This window comes from Fistularia commersonii, chromosome 12, assembly GCF_037954325.1.
Source record: "Fistularia commersonii isolate RoL2024-O1a breed Wild chromosome 12, RoL_Fcom_v1.0, whole genome shotgun sequence".
NCBI lineage: Eukaryota > Metazoa > Chordata > Actinopteri > Syngnathiformes > Fistulariidae > Fistularia > Fistularia commersonii.
The window spans coordinates 18,123,064-18,150,023 of record NC_141295.1 but is presented as its reverse complement, the minus strand read 5'-3'; the positions used below and the strand labels follow the sequence as shown (position 1 = coordinate 18,150,023).

Below are 26,960 nucleotides of genomic sequence, written 5' to 3'. Positions count from 1 at the left end.
ATCCTACTTTTGAAAACATTTAAAATCTCCATAGCAACCCTACAATAACATATTTCAAATTCATTTATTTAAACGCACCAATTAGAATAACTTTGTATTTATGTATTAACTCTTTAATAAATCTTAATCTTAATGAATCTAATCTTAATCTTAATCTAAATCTTAATAAAACTTTAATAAATGATTCTGATTATGAACTCACCTCTGCTTGAGTGATCAAAATTTGTTCATTTTTGACTGTTTGGACACTGATTTTATAGATAATCAGTGTATTTGTAGAATGAAGAACATGGTTATAGTTTCCAGTTCCATGGAAACCCAGTGCTGATAGTTTTATGACTCATTACAAGGTATAAACAGAAAAATCTGTGGGATTTAATGTCATTGAAGAAATGGAGGTTCCAACATACCGTAACTTCCGGACAATAAGCCGCGACTTTTTTCACGTAAACAACGATGCAGCTGATATATGGACTTTTTTTAGGGGAGGGATAACGAGCTTCACGACGCTAAAACATTTATCCTCGTCACATCGGACCGATGAAATGACGCCGAAGAAGACGACTGATGTTTTAGTGCGCAGGAGGAAGACCAAGATAGCGATCGGCTAGACCAGGGGTCGGCAACCCGTAACACCCAAAGAGCCGATTGGACCCGGTTTCCTCGGAAAAGAAAACACTGGGAGCCGCAATTACTTTTTGACGTCTAAAATAAAGGTACCACTGTATATATTGCTTTTTATTATCTTTACACTTTGTATAAACAAGTGTGTCGTGTGTTGCTTCTGAAATTCACAAAGTATTACAGAGAAAATTAAATTTTATTTATGTAATGAACTCATTTTGAGCTTTGGGCTTTCAGAGCGTTTAGCAGAGCCTTGACCTGAATTTTAAAAATAAATCGGGAAAAAAATCACTGTGTCAGTAAACAATAGAAAATAAATATTTGCAAAATATCTTCATAGATATTTCTTTTACCTGGTTTAAGGGACTTCTGCTCCTGAACTTCAGCGCACAGCATCTGCAAATCGGGACTTTACCGGCTGGCGGGTATACCGGCTTCCGCGAGTGTGACGTTATTTTGAGCGGCGAAAAACAATAATTTTATTTAATATTTCAAGATCACAATAATCTTCCAACTTAGAACTAAAAGTTAAAAAAAGGAATTAAAACAAATGAAATATACTTAATTAAATTTTTATAATTTATTTTCCCAAGCCACTCGGAGCCGCAGTGTAAAGATGAAAGAGGAGCCGCGGGTTGCCGACCCCTGTGCTAGCCGGTGCGGCTTATATTGAGGTGCGCCCAATAGTCCAGAAATTACGTTAATCATGCAAGTATGATTCGATCTGCACTCACCAGATGGGTTGACGGCCTCTACTGTCCCCACAGACGTGCCCGGAGGTGCGTCCTCAGAGACGGCAAAGGCGTAGCGTGACCTCTTGAACACGGCTGGAGCCTGGGCGCTGCGCAGGACGTTGACCGTGACCTCGGCCGGCCTGACTGAGGTCAGACCGCCACCATCCTGGGCGGCGATGGAGAGTTTCACACCGGCGACACCCAGATGGGTCAGCGGCGAGGTGAGGTACAGCACCCCTGCACAGGATGGACCGGTAGGGTGAATAAGAATAAGAATAAGAACAACTTTATTAATCCCGAAGGAAATTGCTGTGCCAGAGTTACAGAAAATATAACAGTAATAAATAATAAAAGAAAAGGCAGAATTAGAAATAAAAATAAACTATAAAATGTCTCAGTGAAACTATAAAGTGTCTTAGTAACAAGTGAGGTAAGGAGTGCACAATAGTATGATAGAAGGGAAAATTGTAGTGTAGCTGTTATGAGATGAAATATTGCACAGGTATTAAGGTATTAAGTGCTACATTTTCTCCCGATGGTACTCTCAAAAAGTGGTGCTTTTTGATATCTGGATACGTTTCTGCGCTCCTTCTGCACAGTGACACCGACAATCAGATCAGGCGGCATTAGGGCTCTGAGCCGCCGTTTATCCCCAAACAGTCGGACAAACGTTCACACTTAAAGATTCTGTGGATGTAAAGCGACCGATGATGCGCTGGAAAGTTATTTACGTACCAGCTATCGGATCTTTTGATGGTTGTTTGTATTTTATGGAAAAAATAAGAGGTTTGAGGACAAACATCAGCACAACAAGAGTGCTCCAAAAATAAAGATTTATTTTACATAGAGTACGGGATTTATTATAGCATGAGGTTTCGAGCAAAATTAAAAAATGGAGTAAATATGTCCTGAATTCCATCCTTTTGAAACGGGAACTGAACCCACAAAGTTTAAATGAGGATTTTGATGTTAGACCTTGTCTCCTTTGTAAATGGCCGATATTGTATGCTCAAACCCTCTGATCAATAATGTGAAGTTCAATATCGGTACACTTGTTAAGAGTATCTGTTTCTTGGGCCTGTTCTCGAAGCAAGTCTAAGATAATGTTAAAATAACATTATATATCTAACGAGGCACAAAAAAAAAAAAAAAAAAAAAAATTGATCATTCCCTTTAAAAATGGCGCCACAATAACATGTTTAAGCATTTTTTTGGTTAGTATTTTAGGAAGAGCATCTTTTAGCTCGACACGTCATTCTATAATAAATTTTCTGAACTTTATGTAAAATAAATTTTTTATTTTTGGAGCACTCTTTGTATGCAGATTTTTTTTTTTTATCTCCCCCAAAACTTTATCCAGTCGATACTTTCGATCCGGCTTCCATTTTTAGCTGGGCGACAGATGTACTTTGTTTTTTCTCCAGATATTATATGGAAACCAAGGAACACATTAAAAGATTCATCACCACTCAGTGTATTCAAACACTTGTCTGCATATCTGCGTATCATTGTCTCTGTATTTGGAAATAACTACAAAATAAGCATTCATGACCCTAAAAAAAAAAAAAAAAAATGGCATTGGATTTGTTCATTCATTATCAATCGTACTTATCTATCTTGTATAGAAATGTACAACCATTCACTCCTTCATTCACACATCATATCCAGACATACAACTTTTGCTCCTTTTTTCACAGGACTTATACAGACACGCAACCATTCACGCATCATACGGACGAACAACCGTTAACTCGTTCACATGTCGGGGAAGAGACTTACAATATGGCACGATAATTTACTGTTTTGGCTCGTCCCCTGCAGCTGCTATTGAATCTCTGCAGAATGCTTTTAATGTGGTGCGGCACACACTTTTGCTACTAAAATTAGTCCTTAATACGGACAAAACCAAACTAATTTTTGTTTCCAAACTCTCGCAAGAGGCCGCAAGTTATCTCCACATTTTTTAAGGGAAGTGGAATTGAGGTGGTTCATGTATACAAACATCTTGGTGTCTTGCTTGATGACACTTTGTCTTTTAAGCCCCATGTTGAGAATCTTGTGAAGAAACTCAAATCGAAACTGGGTTTTTTATTCCGAAATTAATGTTGTTTTTTCTTTTGAGGTCACAAAGCGACTCGTCACTGCAACTTTTTTATCCATTTTAGATTATGGAGACCTTTTGTATATGAATGCTTCAGCTGAGTGTCTGAGTTAGGTTGTATCAAGCTGCTTTGAGGTTTGTTACTAACTCTAGTCCAGGGGTCGGCAACCCGTAACACCCAAAGAGCCGTTTGGACCCGGTTTCCTAGGAAAAGAAAACACTGGGAGCCGCAATTACTTTTTGACGTCTAAAATAAAGCTACCACTGTATATATTGCTTTTTATTACCTTTACGCTTTGTATAAAAAAGTGTGTAGTGTGTTGCTTCTGAAATTCACAAAGTATTACGAAGAAAATTAAATTTTATTTATGTAATGAACTCATTTTGAGCTTTGGGCTTTCAGAGCGTGTAGCGGAGCCTCGACCTGAATTTTAAAAATAAATCGGGAAAAAAATCACTGTGACAGTAAACAATGAAAAATAAGTATTTGCAAAATATCTTCATAAATATTTGTTTCATCTGGTTCATGGGACTTTTGCACCTGAACTTCAGCGCACCTGCAAATCAGGACTTTACCGGCTTCCGCGAGTGTGACGTTATTTTGAGCGGCGAAAAATAACAAATATAATTTTATTAAATACTTCAAGATCACAATAATCTTCCAACTGAGAACTAAAAGTTAAAAAAAGGAATTAACACTAATGAAATACACTTCAATTAGATATTTATAATTTATTTTCCCAAGCCACTCGGAGCCGCAGTGGGAAAAAAGGCTTTTGTCTATTTTCCCACTTTACATGGAACATGTTGCAAACTCACGGATCTTGTTTCATTGAACGGCTTTAAGTCCAGATTGAGAGGGCTTGAGACGACTTCACTGATATGTATGTAATTTTAATTTCATTTTAAATGTAACTGTTTTAAGTGAGATTTTAAAATTAAACAGACCAATTGATCCACAGCAATTCATTATGGGTACAGCATCAACAAGTGATTTAAGGAAAAAACAGGTGTTTTTGCTCAGAGTTCTTAAGGCTTAAGGATGGAAACTGCATGGAACTCATAACAGCAAACCTATGACATCTTGACAAATGGGCACCCATCAAAAACTATTTGGAGAGTTGAGAATATTATCTCTATTTGACTGAGCTATATATATATTTATTTTTTATTTATTTTTTTAACTCGTATTTTAGTTTTTTTTTCTTTTTCTTTCGCTTGCTATTGAGGAAATAAGTGAATTGCTAAATGAATGGTAGAAATAATTATACCTATAAAGAATATTGTATAATGTGTATCTTGTCATGAGGTTTTGTAAGAATGTTTGTGACTCTGTCAAAGAACTTGTTCTAATATATGTTCAAAAAAAAAAAAAAAATCTAACTGTTTTGTTTTGCTGCCTCTTGGCCAGGACTCCCTTGAAAAAGAGGTTTTTTAATCTCAAGGGGAATCCTGGTTAAATAAAGGTTTGGAAAGAAAGCAAGAATAGGGGATCCTCTCACTCACATGTCAAATTTGAGACATACAACATTCGCACCTTTATGCACAGGTCCTACAGAGACAAACAAACACTCGTATGTCTGGACAATATTTATACTATGAGGTTTATAACTCCACGCGGGCACCAGGAGAACACCGAGACTCCACACAAAACTCGTTCAGCAGAAAAAGAGACACTAAAGAAAGGAAAACTCGAGCCAGGGAGCGGAGTGTATGACCTCCTACCTGTCTGAGAGTCAAGTGCAAATAAATCGGACGTATCTCCAGGGAGGATGCTGTAGGTCACGTGTCCGAATCCCCCGGAGTCTCTGTCGGTGGCGATGACGTTGAGGATTTCGGTGCCGGGTTGGGCATGGCTGCTGATGCTCACGGTGTACTCTGAAGGGTCGAACACCGGGGCGTTGTCGTTGAGGTCCTCCACCTCGATGTGCACGTAGGTTTGAGCGCTCAGGCCTCCCTGACAAGCGGGAAAGGAGAAAATAATTGACAGCTTTGCACGGGGAGGCTCTCTGATTTGGGCGATTTCGGGAGAAGGAGTCCACTCACTGGATCTTCTGCTTTGACCAGGATGTCATGGACCGATTGGCCCGAGTCGCGGTCGATGTCCTGGGAGATGCAAAGCTCCCCGGTCTGCGGATGAACGCGGAAAAGCGGGTGTTTGTCCTGCCTGTCGAAGCCATCGGACAGAGAATAGTGTAGCGTGGCGAACTCGGGGCTGTCAGCGTCCGTTGCTGCAACCTGAATGAAGAAATGAAGAAATCTGAAATGTCACAGGTGTTTTCTGCTGCTGGACTAAAAGTTGACTGGTGATAAAAAAAATTAAATGTATTTTATTTATACATATAAATTATTTATTTTGTATGTAGAGAAGTGTGTGTGTGTGTGTATATATATATACATACAGATGTACATACATGTATGAATGTGTTCGTATGTATGTATGTATGTATGTATGTATATAATATATTTATGTCTATATATGTATGTATGTGTGTGTACATATATAAATATGTATACATATATTTGTGTATTTTTATGGATGTATATATTAGTATGTATGCACCTATATATATGTATATATATATGTATGTATGTATATATATATATAAACTTATGTATGTGTGTATGTATGTATGTTTGTATGTATGTATGTATGTGTATATTTGTTGTGAATATATGTATGTGTATATATGCATGTATGTTTGTATGTCGATCTACATTACATTTCCTTACATTACAGTCATTTGGCAGACGCTTCGATCCAAATGCGACTTACAAAAAGTTCAATCCAGTCACTGAAGATCCAAAGTGCCTGCAGTCGGAAGCCAGATGTAACCGCGCTACCAAATAGCCATACATACAATCATTTCCTCATTTTTTTTCCGGTTTGGTACTTTTTCAGGGTGTGGTTGAGGCTAAGTAAGATTAGTGGGGTAGTGCTTGGTGAAGAGTTATGTATGTATGTATGTATGTATGTATGTATGTATGTATGTAGGACTAATATGTATGTGCATATATGAATATATATATGTAAGTGTATATTTGTATGAATTTATGTGTATGTATAATGGTGTTTTTGAGTGCATGTGTAAAACTGTATATATGTCTTTGTGTATACATATACATGTAAAATATATACATATATACACGTGTATACTTTTATATATATATATATATAGTATTTGCATATATATACATACATACATATATATTCATGTTTATATGTATATATGCGTATTTATGTATATGTAAATGTGTATGTATGTTTGTATAGATATATATATATGTTTGTATAAAAATTTATGTATGTATGTGTAAACATATATGTATGTGTAAATGTTAATGCATGTATGTATGTAAGTTTTACTATGTTTATATATATATATATATATATATATATATATATATGTATATATGTAGGTGTGGGTATCTGTGTTTATATCTGAATATTTTTATTTCGTATGTTATTTCGTATGTTTGGGAGTTTATATATGGATTTATATATATATATATAGATATCTATATATCTATATATATATATATATCTGTATATATATGTATACATCTATATATATTTGTATGTATGTATGTGTGTGTGGTTGTCTATACATTAACACACAAATTTACATACATATGTAATATATATACACACAGACATATACATATTCATGTGTACAATTATTCGCAAAGATATATACATACATATACTTATATATATATATATACATATTTAGATATGTCCATACATACACGAAAATATATAAACCTATTTCTACATATATACACATACATATACATCCATTCAAACATGCATACATATACATATATATAAACATATACATACATACACACATACATACATACATACTTTCATGCATATATACACAAACACACACATATATTTATATATATGCATAAGATTACATAAGATACATATATACATAAATATACTTACATACATTTAAAAAAAATACATAAACATACAGGCATCAATATACATACAAATTTGTATAGATATATAGATACATATATAGATGTATCGTTCCATTTATACATAATTACATATACATAGATACATACATATATACATGTATATATGTATAGTTGTGTATGTCAATATGCATGCATTTATGTTTGTATGTATGTTTGTGCAGGTATATGTATACATATGTAAATAAATGTATGTATGTATCTATATGTATAAATATGTTGGTAGATATACATGTACATTTATATTTGTAAGTTTGTCTATGTATGAAGGTCACTATCTATATGTGAATACATAAATGTACATATATGATTGTATTTGATGATTTTTTTAAGTGTACGTATGTATATGTGTGAATATATTTATGTATGGATAAATATTTATGTATGTATAAAAATATGCATGTGAGTGTATGGATGTTTGTATACATATTTATTTATCTGTATATTTGTGTGTGTTTGTGTATGTACATATATATATTTATGTGTATATACATGTGTGTAAATATAAATATATATATAACTTATATAAAATATACATATATATATATATGTATGCAGAGTGTTTTTATATATGTTTGTGTGTATATATGTTAGTGTACATAAGTATGTATTTTTCTTTATGTAGATATGAATGTATATACCGGTATGTATATTTATGTGTTTATATATTTTATGTATGTACACACACACACACACACACACACACACACACACACACACACACACACACACACACACACACACACACACACACATATATATGTGTATATATATACATATATATGAATGTACATATATATATGTACATACATACATACATACATGTAAAATATATACACACAGACATATTTATATACATGTGTATACTCATATGCAAATATATATACAGTATTTGTATACATATATTTATAGACTTATACATGTATGTATATGTATATGCATGTATGTATTTAAATTTTAGTATGTTTATATATAATGGTATATATATGTACGTACATGTATTTCTGTTGAATGTGTGTTTATATGTATATATGTATATTTATGTATGTATTTATGTGAGTGTATATATGTATTTATATATGTATCTTTACATATGAATGACAATACATATTAATCTGTTTGTATGTATATGTGTGTGGTCATCTATACATTAATACACAAATGTAAATACATATGTAAAGTATATACACACAGAAATTTATATATGTATATGCATGTGTATCTCTATTTGCAGAAATATATACATACATATATACATACTTAGAAACGTACATTTTTATACAAAATATGTTTTAACCTACATATACATACATTCATGCATATATACGCAAACACATGCACATACTTATAGACACATAAATATATACATATATATACATAAATATACATACATACATTTATACATACATATACATATATACAAGTATGTGTATATTTGTACATATGTATATATGTACATGTATATATATTTATATACGTATGTATGTTAATGTATGTATATGTATGTGTGTATGTTAATGTATATATGTATGTATATATACATACATATATATACATATATAAATGTAAATATGTGTATATACCTATGTATACAGATATGTGTTTATATGAATGTATGTACATATATATGTTTGTATATATACATGTGTTTGTATTTATGCATATATATGTGTATGTATGTCTGTTTATATATATACATATATATATTTATTTATGCATTGATTTATTTTTGCATATACATACTTATATGAAATATATATAATATGTACACATGCACACATCGAGATATATATAAACAATTTATAATCTACATAGACATATACCCATTTGTATTTATAAATGAGGTACATGTATGTATTTAATGTATACATCTCTTCAGATGCGTGTGTAAGTATCTATATATGTTTATGTGTAAAGATGAAGATGTATGCTGAATATACATGTATTTACATATACATATGTATATATATGTTCTGTGTATGCATGTAAATGTGTAAATATGAATATATGTGTCTGTATGTTTATTTATGTGTGCATACATCCCTACGTATGTATGCATTTATACACACACTTTTTTGGATGTATTCATGTATAGATATATATATATATGTGTGTGTGTGTATACATATATATTTGTAATATGTTTGTATGTGCATATATATATACATATATGTATACACATGTATATATGTGTGTTGGTATATATAGGCGTGTATGTATGTGCATATACATATGTACATATATATACACATGAGCATACATAAATATTAGTTTGTATATATGTATATATTTGTCACTGTTTGTCAATGTGTGTATGTAAATATGTATGTATATATGTATATGTTTGTATGCGTATACATCTATAAGTACATTTAGAAATATAATAGAATATATATGTATAAATACACACCTCTTTGTGTTTGTGGGTGTGTGTGTGTGCATACAAATACATGTATATATATATTCTAATATGTTTGCTGTATGACATGTATAGTATTTCTTGTGTTTGCAGCCACGCACAGAGACAAGTGTTCGCGGTGACTCACAGCGGCGGCTTACTTGTCACTGAGGTCACTGCGATAAAAGAACAATAAAAATGAAAAATCCCTGCAGCTGGAGGGCGAGTCGAAGGGACGCGGCGGATCTGGGACTCGCCGTCCTTGTGTGAAGACGCACGCTTTCACGCAGATCTGCCATAAAGCCGTTATCGCCACGGGCTTTACGACCCCTCACTGGAAGAACCTGGACTACGCCGTGGTTACAACACACTTAAGGTGCTTATCAAACACGTAAACCGACACTTCACTCATACCGAGTGTATTTATTGGATGATATATCTTTTTTTTTGGTAGCAACTGACCGGGAAAGCAGCTGCCACTCCCGTGTCGGGACTCACTTTTGTAAATATCCCTGAAATATATCACTGAAGATTTGGAAAACAACACAAAATCAGCCATTTCAAACCCCATTTAATGAACTCAGCGCTTAATTCGAGTAAAAGTCCAGAGATTAATGTAAAGTGGCTGCTTTCACGCTTTACAAGGGTTGGGCGATAAGATGGGGAATCATTAACTTCACCGTTTATTGGTCGAGCGTCCGCCCGTGCGGCAGCCACTGGCGGCGGTGTGGCTAAGTTAGCTTAGCATGCCACGCCGACAGACCAGAATCACAGTGCAGACAATGTTTCGGTACTGGTTGATATGTCACTTATAGGGGAAATTAAAGTGAGGAATATGGTCTGAGCTAAAATGGTCAAAATAAGAAATTAATAAAAAAAACGGAAGAGGTTCAGTGTTTGGCTTTTATGAAGTTTTGTTGATTTTTACCACAAAGGAAAAACAAGCTCATAAAAACTAGATTTAATTTCAGATGTATGTTTGTATATAATCTATATGGCTTGGGGTTCCTCCAGATTCTCCAGTTCCACACAATAAACATTCCTGATGTATGAATGAGAGGCTGAATAAATCTCTATATATGGTTGCATATCTTTATATGTATGTTTAAATCAAGGGTCGGCAACCTTTACCACTCTAACAGCCATTTGGAGCCGTTTCTCCACAGTAAAGAAAACACGCAACCCTTTAGAAATTTAAAATGAATTATCACGGCATTTTTTTTTTGTATTAACAAAATGTGTGTTGCATTTTTTTTAAATGAATGAACTGCAGTGCAATTGAAATGACATTTCTGTGCGCGAAAAACATTTTGAATAGCGAAAAAAAGACATTGGGTTGTAGGTTACTTTTAACCAAAATACTCAATGTCTATTTAATTCCTTCTTGTATTTATGGGAAAAAAAAGGCAGAACTTAATTTATTCACCGGCAGCAAACCTGTCGCATAATAAGAGTCCCAACAATATTTTAACACGTGTTATTTGGATGTTACAAGATATAATCTTCAAATATAAAATTGCATTTTAAAAATAAAAAAGAATTTAAAAAATGTAGTTAAATACAATTTTTTTGTAAAAGCCACAGGGATCATAGAGCCGCAGGTTGTTGACCCCTGAGGGTGATTGTTTGTATGTCTCTATATAATAAGAATGAGTGGGTGAATGCTTGCTTGTCTCTATCTGTGGCCCTGTGAACCCCAGCTCTCCACCAATGACAGCTCGTACAGCCTCCTGAAGCCCTCTCACACGATAAGAGTCGAATATATAGAATGAATGAATATTAATAACTTTCAAAACAGTCCTTTGGGCTTTTCTCTTCAGGTGTCACCACTGTGAATCAACCTTCTCCATCTAACCCTATTCTCTAGATCCTCCTCCCACACCAACTTTATATCCTCTATCATGACGTCTATAAATCTTCTCTTTGGTCTTCTTCTAGACCTCCTGCCTGGCAGCTCCACCTTCAGCAACCTTTTACCCAGATCTTCGGCATGGTCCAAACCATCTCAGTCATCACCCGGTCATACATGTCCTGCACCCTGTGAAATGTCTTCTTTTTTTGGGCTTTTCTCTTCAGGGATCCCCACAGTGAATCAACCTTCTCCGTCTAACCCTATTCTCTAGATCCTCCTCCCTCCCACCAACTGCCTTCATATCCTCTCTCACTATGTCCATAAATCTTCTCTTTGGTCTTCCTCTAGATCTCCAATTTCAGCATCCCTCTACCAGTACATTGACTGTCCCTCTTCTGTGCATGACCCAACCTTCTCAGTCTGACTTCTCTGATCTCTCCAAAACATCTAACATGTCCAAAACATCCAACATGATCTTTCAAAACAGTGCACGTCAGCGATTTGTCAAGTCATACTATCTTGTTGTTGTTGGGAAGGAATTCTTTCTAATCAGGTAATCCTAAAGAAAGAAAGGAAATCCTCAAAAAACTAAATAACACAACGTGGTTTTTAAGTTAACAGCCCAGACTCTGGTCAGTGGGCCTTGTCTCTGCCGTACCAGGCATGGAGACTGTCACGTCTCCAGCGTCCCTCGCAGAAGTGGCGAGCGGCGTGCTGTGAGGACGAACACCGGACTCTTTGTGCACGGAGGCTGAAGGCCACTCTTGTTTTACGGTGCGTCATAAAAAGACAGCGAGCGTTCACGGCGGAGGCCGAGACGCTCTTCGGTTTGTTTCTGCTTCTTCGTCAACACTCGAGTCAACAGGCTGAGTCTCGATATATACGTATAAACCCGACGCCGACCGACTGGTTAGAGGTCTCTGGATGAGTGAGTGGATGGAATGTCTGAATACAACGTGGACGAAAGGAAATTTTAGATTCTCCTACATACCCGTAAGAAGCAGGTCCCGGGGTCGCTGTGCTCGGGGACGGACACGTTGTACAGCTGCTGCAGGAACACCGGCTCGTTGTCGTTGACGTCCTCCACCTGCACGGTGACGGTGGCGGTGGAGGAGAGAGGCGGCTCGCCGCCGTCGGACGCCACCGCGAGGAACCGCAGCTCCGCCCGGCTCTCCCGGTCCAGGCCGGCGAGCGTGGTGACGAGACCCGACTCGGGGTCGATGCCGATCAGGCCGTCCTGGTCGGACCTCGGGATGGAGTACGTGATGCGGGCGTTCCTGCCCTCGTCGGCGTCCTCGGCCTGCATCCGGATGAGGGAGCTCCCCTGAGGAGCATCTTCTGCTATGCTGACAACAAACGCCTCTCTCTTAAAGACGGGACGGCAGTCGTTTGCGTCGGCCACCTTTATCAGGAGGACCTTCTCGCTGCTCAGCGGTGGAACCCCCGAGTCAAAAGCCTGGACCTTCAACTCGTAAAGATCTTCCCGCTCCCTGTCCAGCTCGCCATCCACGCACAGGGCGTACAGGAAGTCGTCCGTCCGCTTCAGGGCGAACTTCCCGTCTCCACCCTCCAGGGAGACGGCGATTCTCCCGCCCTCCAGATCCGGGTCGGACACCGAGATCCGGGCGACGTAGTCTCCGACGGCGGCGGCCTCCGACACCGCCGCGTCCCCGGCTTCGCTGAGGAACAGCACGCTGATGGCGGGGCTGTTGTCGTTGACGTTGAGCACCTTCACGCCCAGGAAGGCGCTGCTGTGCTCCGGCTGGGCGCCGTTATCCCTCGCCGTGATGATCAGCTCGTGGAACGGCTGAGCCTCGAAGTCCAGCGGCCGGTTGAGATACACCAACCCGCTGGTTTCGTTGACGGAGAAGAACTCCCGCGGGTCGCTCTGCCGCCGGTTGATCTCGTACGTCACCCTGCCGTTGTCGCCCAGGTCCGGGTCGGAGGCGTGAACGCGGCACACCGGGGTCATGACGGGGGCGTCCTCGGGCACGGCGGCGTGATACTCGGTCCGGTTGAAAACGGGAGGGTTGTCATTCTCGTCCTGGACCCGGACGTGGACCCGGAGCCGTCCGGTCCTGGCCGGGATCCCGCCGTCGAAGGCCTCGATGGTCAGCGAGTAGAAATCCCGGGTCTCTCGGTCGAGTTTCCCGGTGAGGACGAGGTCCAGGCTCTCAGAACCGGCGCGGTGCTCCAGCCGGAACGGGTCCTCCGCGTCCCCCTGGGTGATCCTGTACCCGCGGGTTCCGAACTCACCCTGGTCCCGGTCTTTGGCGCCTTCCAGCTGGAAGCGGCTGCCGGACGGGGTCAGCTCGGACACCCGGAGGTCCGCCTGCTCCGAGGGGAACGCGGGCGAGTGGTCGTTCACGTCCTCCACCTGGATCTTCACCCGGATCATCTCGCCGGTGAGGGTGGCCGCAACGAACCGGTACTCGTCCCGGCTCTCCCGGTCCAGGACCACAGCGGTGGAGATGATGCCCGTGTCCACGTCGATCTCCAGATCCCTGAAGACCACGGAGTCTCGGCTCTCCGAGATGAAGAACCCGGTGCCGGGCCGGCGCAGACCCGCGCCCAGGTCCCCGACTATGGTCTTCGCGGGCAAACCCTCCTTGACGGAGAGCGTCAGGTTGAAGATCTGTCCGAGAGTCTGCGCGCAGAGCAGCGCCGGCAGGAGCGCACGGAGAAGCCACGTCGACGCACGGCGGCCCGCCATCCCGCTTCACATTTTGCGTGAGGAGAAACCAGCTCTACATGTTTGAATGAAAAATGAAAAAAAAAAAAGAATAACAACCCTACAGAAGCGACCGCGCGTCTTCAGGCCAGCGTCGAAAGCCGTGCGTAAAACGTCTCCAGACGCATCGCGGAGTTTTACGCGCGGCGGCTCGTCTCCATTGCGGTTCGGTGCGTGGAAAACCCTCGGGATCGCTCACACTTGTCCACACCGAGGAGTGTCTACAATGCGCCAACTGTCTTCAACACCACACACACCCACACACACACACGCACACGCACAAGCGCGCACACACTCCACGCCACCTGCTGATCGGGTCCATCTGTGGCCCCGATTGCTCGGATTGATTCAGGCCAGGAGATTAAACACAAGCTGAGGGTTTGACCTGCTGGAGGAGGAGAGGAAGAGGAGGAGAGGAAGAGGAAGAGGAGGCTTGAGGTTTCAGAGCTGAGAAAAAAAAACAAAATCGAAACCGTAGGGTTGCGGGGGTCAAACCAAGCCGCTCTCTGGCGCCCTCTTGTGGCGAGAAATGGAAACTGCAGTCGGCCGAAGGTTCTTGCGTTTCCTGTTTTTAATCCAGAGATCAGAAAAAAACTTTAATTTTTGACCATTTAGGGGCTTATGGGGTAGCAGCATCTACTCGTGAACATAAATATATGGGTGAATATACATATAATATAGGTATAAGAAATGATTGTACAGAATTGTGCAAATTGTACTATTGGTAAGAGACCGTGAATAAGAATAAGAACAACTTTATTAATTCCGAAGGTAATTGTTGTGCCAGAGTTTCAAGTAAAACATAACAACAATAAATAATAGTAGGAAATTGTATTGACAGTATAAGAGAGAATAAGACATACAAATAAAACTATAAAGTGTCAAAGTAGCAAGTCAAGGCTGTAAAATGTCTTAAGGTCTTAAGTGCAAAGATTTTGAGATTCCCTGCGGCTGATTTATATAATAAATATATCATGAGTTGCTCTCCACTTGGAGGTGGGGGCTGGTGGGGCGCTGGGGGTTTGCAGGGTTGCTGGGAATTGAGGAGTCGGACGTTTTTTGCGACAAATGTTGCTCTTCTCTGGGTTTTGCAGGCGGTGCAGACCGAGGGGAGACACTCGAAGGCCGAGTTTAAGATGTGGGACTTGGATCTTGGAGGACCTTTTTGGATGGTTTTAAGATTGGACTATCATGGAAGCAGGAGAGAGGAGTGAGGGGGTGGCCAGTTATTTTGGAACAGACAAAGGTGGTGCGCTGTTGGGTGATGGAAGCAGCAGGTGAAGGTGTAACAGAGCGTGGTTGGGATTGTGCTGCTGACCTCAACTTCCTGAGCAGGTGCTGCTGCTGGTGACATTTCCTGATCATCTCCTCAGCGTTAGAGGAGAACCTCTGCTGGCTCCCCTCGTAAGGTGGTGGCGATCACAACATCTCACAACTTCACGGTCACCTGTGAGGGATTAGGGTCTCAGTAATATACAAAAAAAAAAAAAAGATTAATTTGTTCATTATAATCCTGCACTCATCTTGATGCGGGAGCAGATGTTAGTTCACTGGAGAAATTTAGATTTTTTTTTTCTTCATTAATTTGCCTGTAAGCTTTCGGTGAAATATTTTAATTCACAGATTCGTTCATTCAATCTTGATACAGCTTATCCTGCACATCAGGGTTCACTCTGGACCAGCATGCAAACATTTGTCCGGCATGTCACACGATTCCCAATAAAGGGTCTCCAAATGAACCTCTGGCAGGTGTTTGGTATGTAAGAAGAACCTGGTGGACCCCACGCAGACACGGAGAACATGGAGACCCCATGCAGAGAAGCCCCCCCTCCCTGTGAGAATCCAACCAGGGACCTTCTCACTGTAAGGCGGAAGCGCTACTTTACCTAAATCCTGAAATCTTAGTTTAACACCTCTGGTTTCAGGACGTTAAAGTTGTTGTCTGGACGTCACCCCTGGTTCCTGCAGGACAATGAGCATGCAAACAGGTGTCGTTGCCAAGCAACAGGGGAAACCCGAGCTGTTTACAACCTGAGAGGACGCCGGCGTCGCCGCCGAGTCTTCGTCTGCGGAGGGTTTTTGCTCGCCGGAATGCCGTCTCACATCATGCTCTCGTACCAGCGGGACGACCAGGCGCTGGTGAAGAAGATCTACGACCGTCTGAAAGAGGACGGGCTGCCGGTGTGGATGGACGTCGAAGGCGGGGTGACGGGAAACATCAACGACGCGTGAGTACGGCGGCGACGCGGCGACGCTGGATGCTTCTTGAGAATTCAACGCCGTGTGCTTTTCAGGATGGCGGCCGGCGTGGAGGAGGCCGCCGTCATCTGTCCAATCATGACGCCCGCTTACCAGGCGTCCAGGAGCTGCAAGAAGGAGCTGAACTACGCCGACAGCCGGGAGGTGGTGGTGGTGCCGGTCATGCTCGCCAACGACTGGGAAGCCAGCGAGTGGCTGGGGTTGATCACCGCCGGCCTGCTGTGGGTGGACTTCAGGTGAGGGCGGGCGGCGGGGAGGTCGGCCGGAGGTCGCGTTGATTCACACCTGCCGTCGTCTCCTAGAAACGCAGAGAAGGACGAGGAGCAGTTTGAGATGTGTCTCAGGTCTCTGGAGGAGGAGATCGCGTTCAACGCCGGACACCTCCTGGCGCCGGAGGAGCCGCGGGCCGACGAGCCCGAAGCTCCGGCACAAAGATCCGAGAAGAAACGAGGCCGTGGCTTCCGTCACGCCCGGTCAGGCCTCTACATCCACGACTTGGGTAAATATGGAAGACAAAACAGAACCACCAGTCTTTGCAGATGCTGAGGATATTAAACCTGAGATGAGGTGTTTGTTCTATAGAGAATATATTGGTAGATGGGTGCTGGAATTGGAGCTGCCAGGCAAGAGGTCTGGAGGAAGACCAGAGAGAACATGTATGGACGTAGTGAGAGGATATGAAGATACACTGCTCAAAAAAATTGAAGGGAACACTTAAAAAACACAACCTAGATCTAAATGAATGAAATATTCTTATGAAATACTTTGCTCTTTACACAGTTGAATGTGCTGACAACAAAATCACACAAAAATGATCCATGGAAATCAATTGTATCAACCCATGGAGGTCTGGATTAGGAATCACACTCAAAATTAAAGTGTAAAAACAAACTCCAGGCTGATCCAACTTTGATGTAATGTCCTTAAAACAAGTCAAAATGAATCTGTGTTGCTTCCTGAGTGGACACTATGATTTCACACAAGTGTGATTGACTTGGAGTTACATTGTGTTGTTCAAGTGTTCCCTTTATTTTTTTGAGCAGTATAGTTGGCGTGAGAGAGGAGGATCCAGAGAAAAGGGTTAGATGGAGACAGTCGACTCACTGTGGCGACACCTGAAGGGAAAAGCCGAAAGAAGAAGAAGACGCTGTGTTTGTTCTCCGAGGTTTAGTGAAACAGACGCTCCGATATATCCCGCTTTGGACTTCCAGCCTCATCACTTTCCCCATCTCGTCCCTAGCGGCGCAGAAATCCACCCTTGTCTCTTCTGCTGTGCTGGATTCCACAGGCGTGGACGTCCCGGGCGAGAGCAGACACCGGGTCCGGCTGCAGGAGGCGCTGGACGACCGCTGCTACTGGGAGGAGATAAAGAGCGGCGGCTGTAAGCTCTACAGGAACGTCGTCACCAAGAGGTTCCTGGGTGAGATTCGCAAGGACGATTTAGCAGTTTTTGTGTAAAAACGCTTTATTCATGAACGCAGCGGAAAAGACATCACAAACCAGGGAGAGGAATCTGCGCGGGACAAACTGTTTTTTTTCTTTTGTTTTTGTGTGCAGGGTTGGATTCCCGCGAGGACGAAGTCCACTCCGAGGTCGGCCCGTCCGCGAGCGAGGAGTGGCTGCTGCTGGCGGACGGAACCGACCGGAGTCACCTGAGAGCCGCCGTCCTCAAGAACAAACTGTCCGCGAGGTTCCTGGCGGTCCAGGACGGACGCTTTGTTGGACTCGCGTCGTACAGCGAGGACTGCAGGTGGTTCTTAGAGTGACACTCGGTCCGACCCGTTTTTCGGTTAGGTCAAAAAAAAATAAAAATAAAAAAAAATCAAAATCGAACAAAAAAAAAAAAAAAAAATTTCATGACGCTAAGAAAAATAAACAGGAAACTAGAATCTTTTCCTCTTGAGGATTTCCGGTTTCCAGTTGATGGGATGGCTTTCCTCCGTCTGCACGGGAAGAAACAAAAACAGGTTTGATTGGAAAAAAAAAAAAAAAAGAAGCTGAAACCTGAAACCTTCCGAAAGCCGGCGAAGGGGCGAAACTCACGGCGCTGTCGTCCTCTTTGTACACCTTGATGGTTTTGTCGGCCTCCGCCGTGATCAGCCTGCTCTCCGAATTGTCGAACACGCAGGCGAAGATGCCCGACTCGCTGTCCAGGGAGCCCGGCTGCACGGCGGCGTGGATCCGCTGGAAGTTGTATCCCGTCCTCCAGTCCCACAGGTGGATGGTCCCGTTGTCGGCTGCACAGAGACGCGAGGGGTTGAGTTCCCGGGTAGGAAAAAACCCCTAAAGACGGTCGGACCCTGACGTTCGTACCTCCGGACACGAGCACGCCGTCGGAGTTCACCGCCAGAGTGTTGATGATGGCGTTGTGGCCCGACAGGTTCTGGATGAATTTGCCGTCCGGGAACATCCACTGCTTGATGTTGTCGGCGGAGCCGGAGGCGAAGGTGTACCTGGTGGGGGGGAGACGGTGAGGCGGGAGCATGAAAATACACAGAAAATAAAGCAAAAAAAAAACTCAGTTGCGACACAAATTGAGATCGGAGGGTAAAAAAAAAAAGAGCAAAACCCCTGATGATGAAGGATAACGCCACGCGTCCACGCTTACTGTCTGGGGTGAAGCACCAGGGTCCGGACGGATTTCTTGTGGTTGGTCAGGGTGGCTCTGGTTTTCCCGGCGATCAAATCCCATAACCTGATGGTTGAGTCGTGGCTTCCTGTGAGGAATCGGTCGTTTTATCAGTCGGCGTCACATCCTTTTAGATAAGGAATAAAACGGCGTTTACGAACGTGAGATTCTCACCCGTGATTATCTGCGGCTCCGCGGCCTGACACCGGACCGTAGCCACGGTGTTGGTGTGGCCGGTGAGTGTGTGCACGTTGGCCTTCGTCCTGATGTCCCAAACCTGAATCGGACCGAGAAATCGAGTCAACGCGGTTCGAGGATCTGCGGCTTTGGGTCGGCGGGGGGCTTTACTCTGGCCGTGGCGTCTCGGCTGCACGTCACCAGCACGTCGATGGTGGGATGCAGATCCAGGTCGTACACGGCGCTGAGGTGTCCATGGTAGTGCCTGATGACCTGACGCGCAAAGGGAGATTAAACCATCCAGAATAACACGCTTGAAAATGAATCCGCGCCCTCCGGTGCGACGGACCTTGTTGTACTCCAGGTCCCAGCATTTGACCTGCTTGTCCTCCCCGCAGGAGAAAAGGTAGGGGCTGCGACTGCTGACGGCCACGCCTCGCACCGTGCTGATGTGTCCGGTGAGGGAGAGCTTCAGCTTCCCGCTGGCCAGGTCCCAGATCTGCGAGGCGGACGTCGTCAGAGGACGTTAATCGCGACGACGACCGGCTTTCGAATTTGATATTATTTCCCACGAGAGCGGCTTGAATAGCGGTGTGAATATTATTCCTGTCAACGTACCGTCGTTTCCCGACTAGAAGCCGCTACTTTCCCCCCCCCACGCTTCGAACACTACGGCTTAAACAACGATGCAGTAAATGTATGGATTTTTAGGGAGCTAACCAGCTTCATATCCCCAAAACATTTTGCCTCGTCACTATGATCCAATGAAATGACTGAAATTCTGAGACGACTTCAATGATTTTAGCGCTGGAGGAGGAAGACCAAGATAGCAATCTGCTGGAGAAGGACAAAGCAGGGGTAGAAAATGGATAGATGGCCTTTTCCTTGTGATATTTATTATTAATCGTTTTCATCAGCCGTGTTATGGCTAAAAAAAGGCATTTCCAGTACGTATCTGTCGATGTTACCCATATGTATTTAATTGAAATCAAATCAGTTAATTTAAAAAAAAATGTTTCTATCACATGTTACAACCACTGTTCCCTCGCGCTTTTTTTCCAAAGCGACTTGCAAAAAGTGCAATTCTAAGCCGTGCGTTTGCAAAATCGCACACTGCCCCAGCGTTCTCCGCACACAGCAAATCTATGCTGCGCTCAACATAAAATTCAGTAAATAAAATACATGTGTTTAATTTATTTACAGTTCAGCGTTGTTGCGCGCGAAGAACGCTGGCTTAGAGGGAACAGTGGTTACAACGTGTGGCCTATATATGGACACATATATTTATTGAGTTATTTCTAGCCAATGCGGCTTATATTCAGGCGCGCTCAATAGCCCAGAAAATACGGTACGTTAAGGAACTCTCAAGTAACTCCACCAACGGGGAAAATTAGCAATAGCTCCAAACATCACCTGCTAACCTGAAATAATGCTAGCCTGTATCGTCTAAATAACTGTAACTAATAATATCTATATCTAAATAATACTCCATTCAAGTTGAAATAAATGAGTTCAATTGTTTTGTTGGGGAGTTTAAAAAAATATTTCAAAAAAGCAAGATCTAACACATTATATGTATAATAAAGCAGGCTTTTTTTTTAGCTGCGAGTGCTGAAAAATCCAACATCCAATCCCTTCAAACTCACTTTTATGGTTCTGTCGGCAGAGCCGGTCACGAACCACTGGTTCCCCGGCTCCACGGCGATGGACCTCACCCAGCCCAGGTGTCCGCTGATGACCTGGCGGGGAGAGAGAGAGAGACACGGTGACGCCAGGAAACCGAGCGCGACGTCCGGACGAGGCGGGAGACGCTCGAGATATTTCCAGTTACCCGAAAGAGTTTCCAGGGAGGGTGCCACTGGGGTTTCGGCATGGTCGGTGCTTTCCTTATGAGGGAGGAGTTTCTGGTGGCGCCTCCTTCCAGGAGAGACTGGAGAAAATACAGAAATGAGCTTCGCTAAGTTTTGCGAGGGAAAGGACGTTAGGTTGCTTCGATGTAAACGCGGACGTACCAAAGCACTGGATGGAGGATGGGATCTCTCCGCTGCACCCGCGTGCCGATGGATGTCCGCCACGCTGGCCGCAGTTCGGCCGATGTCCTGCCTGGAAGCAAGCAAATTTTTTTTTCACATCAATACTTGGTCTACACTATTGATTCTGAAATAGTGGGGCGATGCCAGGGGGGCGTATCTTTGCTGTGCTAGAATAAAGTGTCATTTCACATCCACTGTGGGGGTTAGGCAGAGTGTGCGCAGTGGTGGTGTTGGGTGTACGTTTTTTTTTCTTTTTGCACCGAGCAGGAAATATGAGGTGCAGTGAACAAACCCTCAAGAGACACCAGGGGAAAAAAAATGAACATGGATGATAAGAAAAGGTGATGAATGATGGAGATAAGGAATGTCACCCAAAAACTAAGACGAGGAAATATGACGAGGCGTATGTAGCGCTTGGCTTCAGTGTGTCAGTATCATGTTTCAAATAGCGGTGCGCTGCAAAACATGCTCATTGAAGCCATTAATCCCAACTTCCTCCATTTGATTAAAAAAAACAAAAAAACAGCACAAGATATTTTATTCAAATTTGCTTTGTAGGTTAAAGTGTCCTATACATATTGTGCTATTGTGGCTGATCAAATTTAATCTATTATTAGAATATAACTATTATTATTATTATTTTATTATTTATTATTATTATATTATTTTTTATTGAATTTTCTTTTTCAGTGTCAAATGGTTCAGTTGGTGAAAAACTTTTTAAATTTCAGGAAAATTAATATTTTCTGTTACAGACTTTACAAAACAATGTTCATAAACTTATTCTTTGTTGCAAGTTGATCTATATTTATTCTCTTTTCTTTTCTTTCATGTAAATAGGGATACAATGTTATGCTGAGTTGTACATATAACAGTTTTACAGACAAATAAAAGAGAGCGTGGGGGGGGGGGGCAAAATACTTTCTTCTTCCTGGGGGCCTGACAGTAATAATGGAGAAGCACCGGCCTACACTCTCATTTTTCTCATCTTGTTTAATGAGTTCTGGTTTTGATTCCAATAGAAAGGGTTTTTCTGGAGACCCTAAATTGTGCAGGCGTGTGAATGAGGGAGCGATGAATAAATTACTGTAATTTCCAGAATGTAAGCTGCTACTTTTTCCACACGCTTTAAACTCTCCGGCTTAAACACTGATGCTAAATGATGGATTTTTTTAAGGCTAACAAGCTTCAGGCCACCAAAACATTTCACCTCGTCACTTTAGACCAACAAAATGACTGAGGCCGCTAAATTCCGACACCAAAGACAACGACTTTTGACGGTTTTAGCGTGCAAGAGGAAGATGAACTCAGCGATCAGCTGGTGTAGGACAAAACGATGGATGGACTTTTCCTTGTGTTAATTATTATTAATCTTTTTCATCAGCCGTGTTACAGGCACTGTCCGGAAAAAAAATATTTCCAGTACGTATCAAAGTTTGTGTAAATATGTCTTGTTAAAACGTGGACACCTGCGGCTTATAGACAAGTGCGGCCTCTATATGTACACATATATTTATTTAGTTACTTTTAGTCGGTGAGGCTTATATTCAGATGCGCTCAATAGTCCGTAAATTAAAGAATTTTAATGTTGTTCTGTTTCCTTCAGATCATTTCCAAGGACTTTTGTAATCCATCTGCCTGCTTTGACAATAACCTAATTGTGACTTTCTTCTTATTTACATTACGTCTTCTGTAATGTCCAATTTTTGGATTCCAAATTTTTTTTGAAAAAATCCTTAATTTATTCCTTTTTTTTTTTTACAAAATAATTAGTTTCAAAGTTAACTCAAAAACTGATTAGATTTCTTTCCTCGAACTGCACAACCGATTTTCAATCCCTGGTCAGACTCACTCTGGTCCAATGAAGCCTTTCGGTTTTCCCATTTTTAAAGCACCTGTGAGTTGCAGTCATTTTTCCCGAACATTTTCTATTTCTTTCATTATGAATACGGGTTCTGTGTTTATCCAGGTTCTGATTCCGTTGCGGCTGCCGTGATAAATCTCCCATGTTACCTGGCCTGTGAGGGCGGCAGGGCCAATGCCATGGAGTGGATTCCTCCTTCACTGGGATTCCTGTGCAGCTTCGTGTCGGCTGTCAGTGACACTCCTGGCCAGAGAAAAACACAGGTGCGAACACCTTGAAACATTGCAAATACTGGAACAGGCTCTTTTGAAAAAAACTTTGTAAAGCAATATAATCAACAACTTACATGAGGATGGGAGTTATTTAGTTACCACAACTCATTTTCTATGTATTTTACAGGGTAATAGGAGTCATTTTGAAAAAGCAGTAGGGTGTTATGAGCAGATGATCATAGTGGATAATGTTGTTTTTTTTTTTTAAAAGAAGGATGTTTCTTGAACAGTTTCTTCACAGTTCTTACCTGGTCCAGAGGGGTACGCATGGGTCCCAGTAATCAGGTAGTCTGGATCATCTAATGAGACACATTAGGTGGCTTTAGAACTTTGGTATTTAGAAGAATAGAACATTTTTTGGAGGAAAAAAACAACTAAATAAGGACAAAAAAATCATCAAAATTTTAGAAACCTTTCCATGAGGAACGAGCGAAGACATTCAATGTTAAATAATAAAAAGTTCACTTTAAACTCGAACACTGAAATCCTGCACAATCAGGAAACCATCTATGACTTAAACTAATATTAACATGAAAGGGAAAAAAAATACACTAGCAGCTTCTGGAAGCGCCATACCTGCAGCTACCTCAATGTAACAGTTTGTAAAACTGTAAGGGAATCTAAAAGATGTTTTTCTGGTTGAACTTTGTGCCTGTTTCCATTGAAATATACATTTTCCACAGTCATTTTTCTTTAGAAATAAAATTTCCAGGAACTTCATCAATAAATAAATTCTATTTGATATCATTACCTGTGTGCGTATTACAATACACATAACCAATTTGATCTCTCTATCTCTTTCACAAATTCCACAAAGATGCTGGATTCGATTATACGGGACAAGGAGGGAGTTAAAACTGTGGCAAGAGCAACAAGTGAACAGGGATGTTCTAAGTCGAGCAGAAATTCATTTATATGAATCAACCGTCGACGGCGGGTTCCTTCTCACCGGGCTGAGCGTAGCTCTGCTGGCCCTGCATGATGCTGGGAAGCTGTGACACTCTGTCCTTCCCTTCCTTCAAGACTGGCATGTGTAAAACTGCTCCAAAGTCCGTTTTCAGTTTCACGGCCATCTTCAATTTGTGACTGCGGGCACACAATGTTATTTATACATGAACTCATTTTGAGTCCATCAAAGCAGAAGTACATGTTAGATGTTCTGGGGATAAAGTCAGCAGACCTAGATGGTTTGGACAGAGACGGGTTGGGAGGATCTGGGTAGAAGGTTGCTGAGGTTGGAACGGACAGGTAGCACAAGAGAGGAGGTTTATGGGTGGAGGGAAAGAAGGCAAGGAGTTAGTTGCTGTGAGTGAAGAGGGAGAAGAGATGAGATGATGAGATGAGAACAACAACAAATTGTTGTGCCAGAGTTTCAAGTAAAAACATAACAGTAATAGATAATAGTAGGAAGGTGGAAGAATAAGAAATACAATGAAATATAAATTGTCTTAACTGTTAACTACAAAGATTTGAAGGCGGTGGTTAGATTGAGACAGATGATTTGCTTCCTGAAAGGGGGAATAAATAAAAAATGTAAAGGAATCATCTTCTAATTCTTGTAGCGATTACAACTCTTAGTAATTTTAGAGTGATGATTTGACCCTGCTGCACATGACAACATATTGCTGTTAAGTGCAAAAAGGGTTTTGCTTGAATCACACAATATGGATAATTACACTGTAATAGAATTACATTAATTTTCCTTTATACAAATATTATTGGAAGTTTTATTTACATGGGGCATAACTGGCCCCGTGACTATTGTTTTCAACTAGCAGACCAAATGATGAAACGCCGCTAGGTTAAGTACTGTTGACTTTAAAAAGAGTGTAATTTTAACAGCTTTGATACGAATTCACGTTATTAAATCCGTACAGGCACTAAGTTTACGAGATTATTTACGATTTAGTTATTTGACTTGCCTTTCATCGTCCAATGCGACGCCTTTAGCATGATCAGACACAAACATGTCATGGGTCCTCTTCAGGGACCTGAACACCAGCGTGTGCACGGAATGCTTCTGAACATCCTGTTCGGCAAAAACATTGAAAATAAATTTATTTATTTCATCAGTGTCAAAATTACACAAGTTAAACGTTTATGCTAAAGGGCTAGCGTTGTAGGACCGTTCCAATTAGCCGGGCCCGAGCTAGCCGAAGCGGGAAAGAAAGACAAAGCCGAGGAAAATGCCCCGAACTTCGGCTTACCTCCGTCATCGTGAAACTGCGTCTGTAAATAAAATGCAGCAGCGAAAAACTTGTATTTAATATCCACCAAGCGTTACTTGTTCGTAGACGAAAACATGCATCACACGCCGGGAAGTGTGAAGCACTCCGTGAAGCCGCAACCCCGGATAGACCGGAAGTAAACAACCGCCATTTTTTTCCCCATCGGTACTTGACAGTTAGGTTTCAGACAGCGCCACCTAGCGGTGAGGATGTATAATGACACCGTCTGTTGAACACCAGAGCTCCACACTCTGCAACAAACAATAAACACATTCGTATAAAAAAAACTGTCCGTGCAGCCGAAATGAACGTTGGATGATTGAATGACGATCAAAAGAACTGATGATTGGACTGAAGATTGGAATCAATACCTTCATACCACAAGACCAACTTTGTGTGTGGCGCTTTAGTATGCATGGGAGCATGTGGTTAACAGCATTTATTGGGGCAGCGTGGGGAAAAACACAGCTATATTTTGGAATGGACACAGAGCAAGCTCTAAAATGTGTTGAACATCAAATGAAAATTCAGCTAAAAAGTTTTTTTTCAGAAAAAAAAAATCCAATCGTTTCTGAGGATGATCATCCTTTTAGTGAAATTTCTTAATTTTCACAACTTAATCATCAAATCAAGCAGATAGGGTAAAATCATTATTCTCAAGTACATGCGTCTACCACCTGTGGTCGTTGGAACCAATGAATATTGTAGTTTTGGAGGGGGTACAGGCCAAAGTTTAGTTTTCCCACATCCTCATGTTTGTCTAACATGAGTACAATGATTAATGGTTATCCAGTTCCCTTGAAGCATTCTGGAGTTTAGTGAGTGACGGCGCTGGAATAACTGTTTATATAACATAGAAAAACGCTGTATATGTTGGCTCTGATGGCTGAGGGAGGGACTTTGGACTCTTAAGTAGGTTACCCAGATGACAGTAAAATTCAAAGGGACAAGTAAACACTCTTATCACAATAAACTCCCTTGGATCATCGTTTGGTTTTAGTGCACCATGAAACCTCGGAGGCCTAAGGTTCTCATTTCGGCGGCCCACGGCATTCGCTGTCGATCACG

General features: G+C 41.6%; 3 protein-coding genes across 4 annotated transcripts in view; 1 reads left to right on the top strand and 2 right to left on the bottom strand.

Moving 5' to 3' along the window:
* The window catches only part of dchs2 (dachsous cadherin-related 2), a 37,083-nt gene extending 22,267 nt beyond the window's left edge, over window positions 1-14,816 (bottom strand). The window contains exons 1-4 of the mRNA XM_086157497.1: window positions 12,691-14,816; window positions 5,506-5,697; window positions 5,185-5,416; window positions 1,359-1,595 (exon numbers count right to left, since the gene is read on the bottom strand). Coding sequence (XP_086013623.1) covers window positions 1,359-1,595; window positions 5,185-5,416; window positions 5,506-5,697; window positions 12,691-14,412 — 2,383 coding nt within the window. The 5' untranslated portion in view covers window positions 14,413-14,816. The remainder of the gene's footprint in view (window positions 1-1,358; window positions 1,596-5,184; window positions 5,417-5,505; window positions 5,698-12,690) is intronic.
* Window positions 14,817-16,394: 1,578 nt separating this feature from the next.
* LOC147229038 (uncharacterized) lies at window positions 16,395-18,544 on the top strand. Its single transcript, XM_086157495.1, has 5 exons — window positions 16,395-16,658; window positions 16,725-16,925; window positions 16,992-17,192; window positions 17,976-18,109; window positions 18,247-18,544. Exons 1-5 carry the CDS (start codon window positions 16,522-16,524, stop codon window positions 18,453-18,455), a joined length of 882 nt encoding a protein of 293 aa, XP_086013621.1. The 5' UTR covers window positions 16,395-16,521; the 3' UTR covers window positions 18,456-18,544.
* plrg1 (pleiotropic regulator 1) lies at window positions 18,137-26,020 on the bottom strand. 2 transcript variants are annotated; one of them, XM_086157493.1, is made up of 15 exons: window positions 25,872-26,020; window positions 25,587-25,693; window positions 24,614-24,750; window positions 23,913-23,963; window positions 23,542-23,635; window positions 21,508-21,598; window positions 21,327-21,425; window positions 21,142-21,234; window positions 19,845-19,994; window positions 19,667-19,768; window positions 19,493-19,595; window positions 19,298-19,406; window positions 19,003-19,142; window positions 18,733-18,926; window positions 18,137-18,632 (listed from the first exon to the last, which is right to left on the bottom strand). In XM_086157493.1, exons 1-15 carry the CDS (start codon window positions 25,878-25,880, stop codon window positions 18,573-18,575), a joined length of 1,539 nt encoding a protein of 512 aa, XP_086013619.1. In that variant the 5' UTR covers window positions 25,881-26,020; the 3' UTR covers window positions 18,137-18,572. The 2 variants fall into 2 exon arrangements, with proteins under 2 accessions (XP_086013619.1, XP_086013620.1); XM_086157494.1 differs by lacking the exon at window positions 25,872-26,020 and adding an exon at window positions 24,845-24,967 and having other exon boundaries at window positions 25,587-25,672.
* Between the last annotated feature and the right edge of the window lie 940 nt (window positions 26,021-26,960).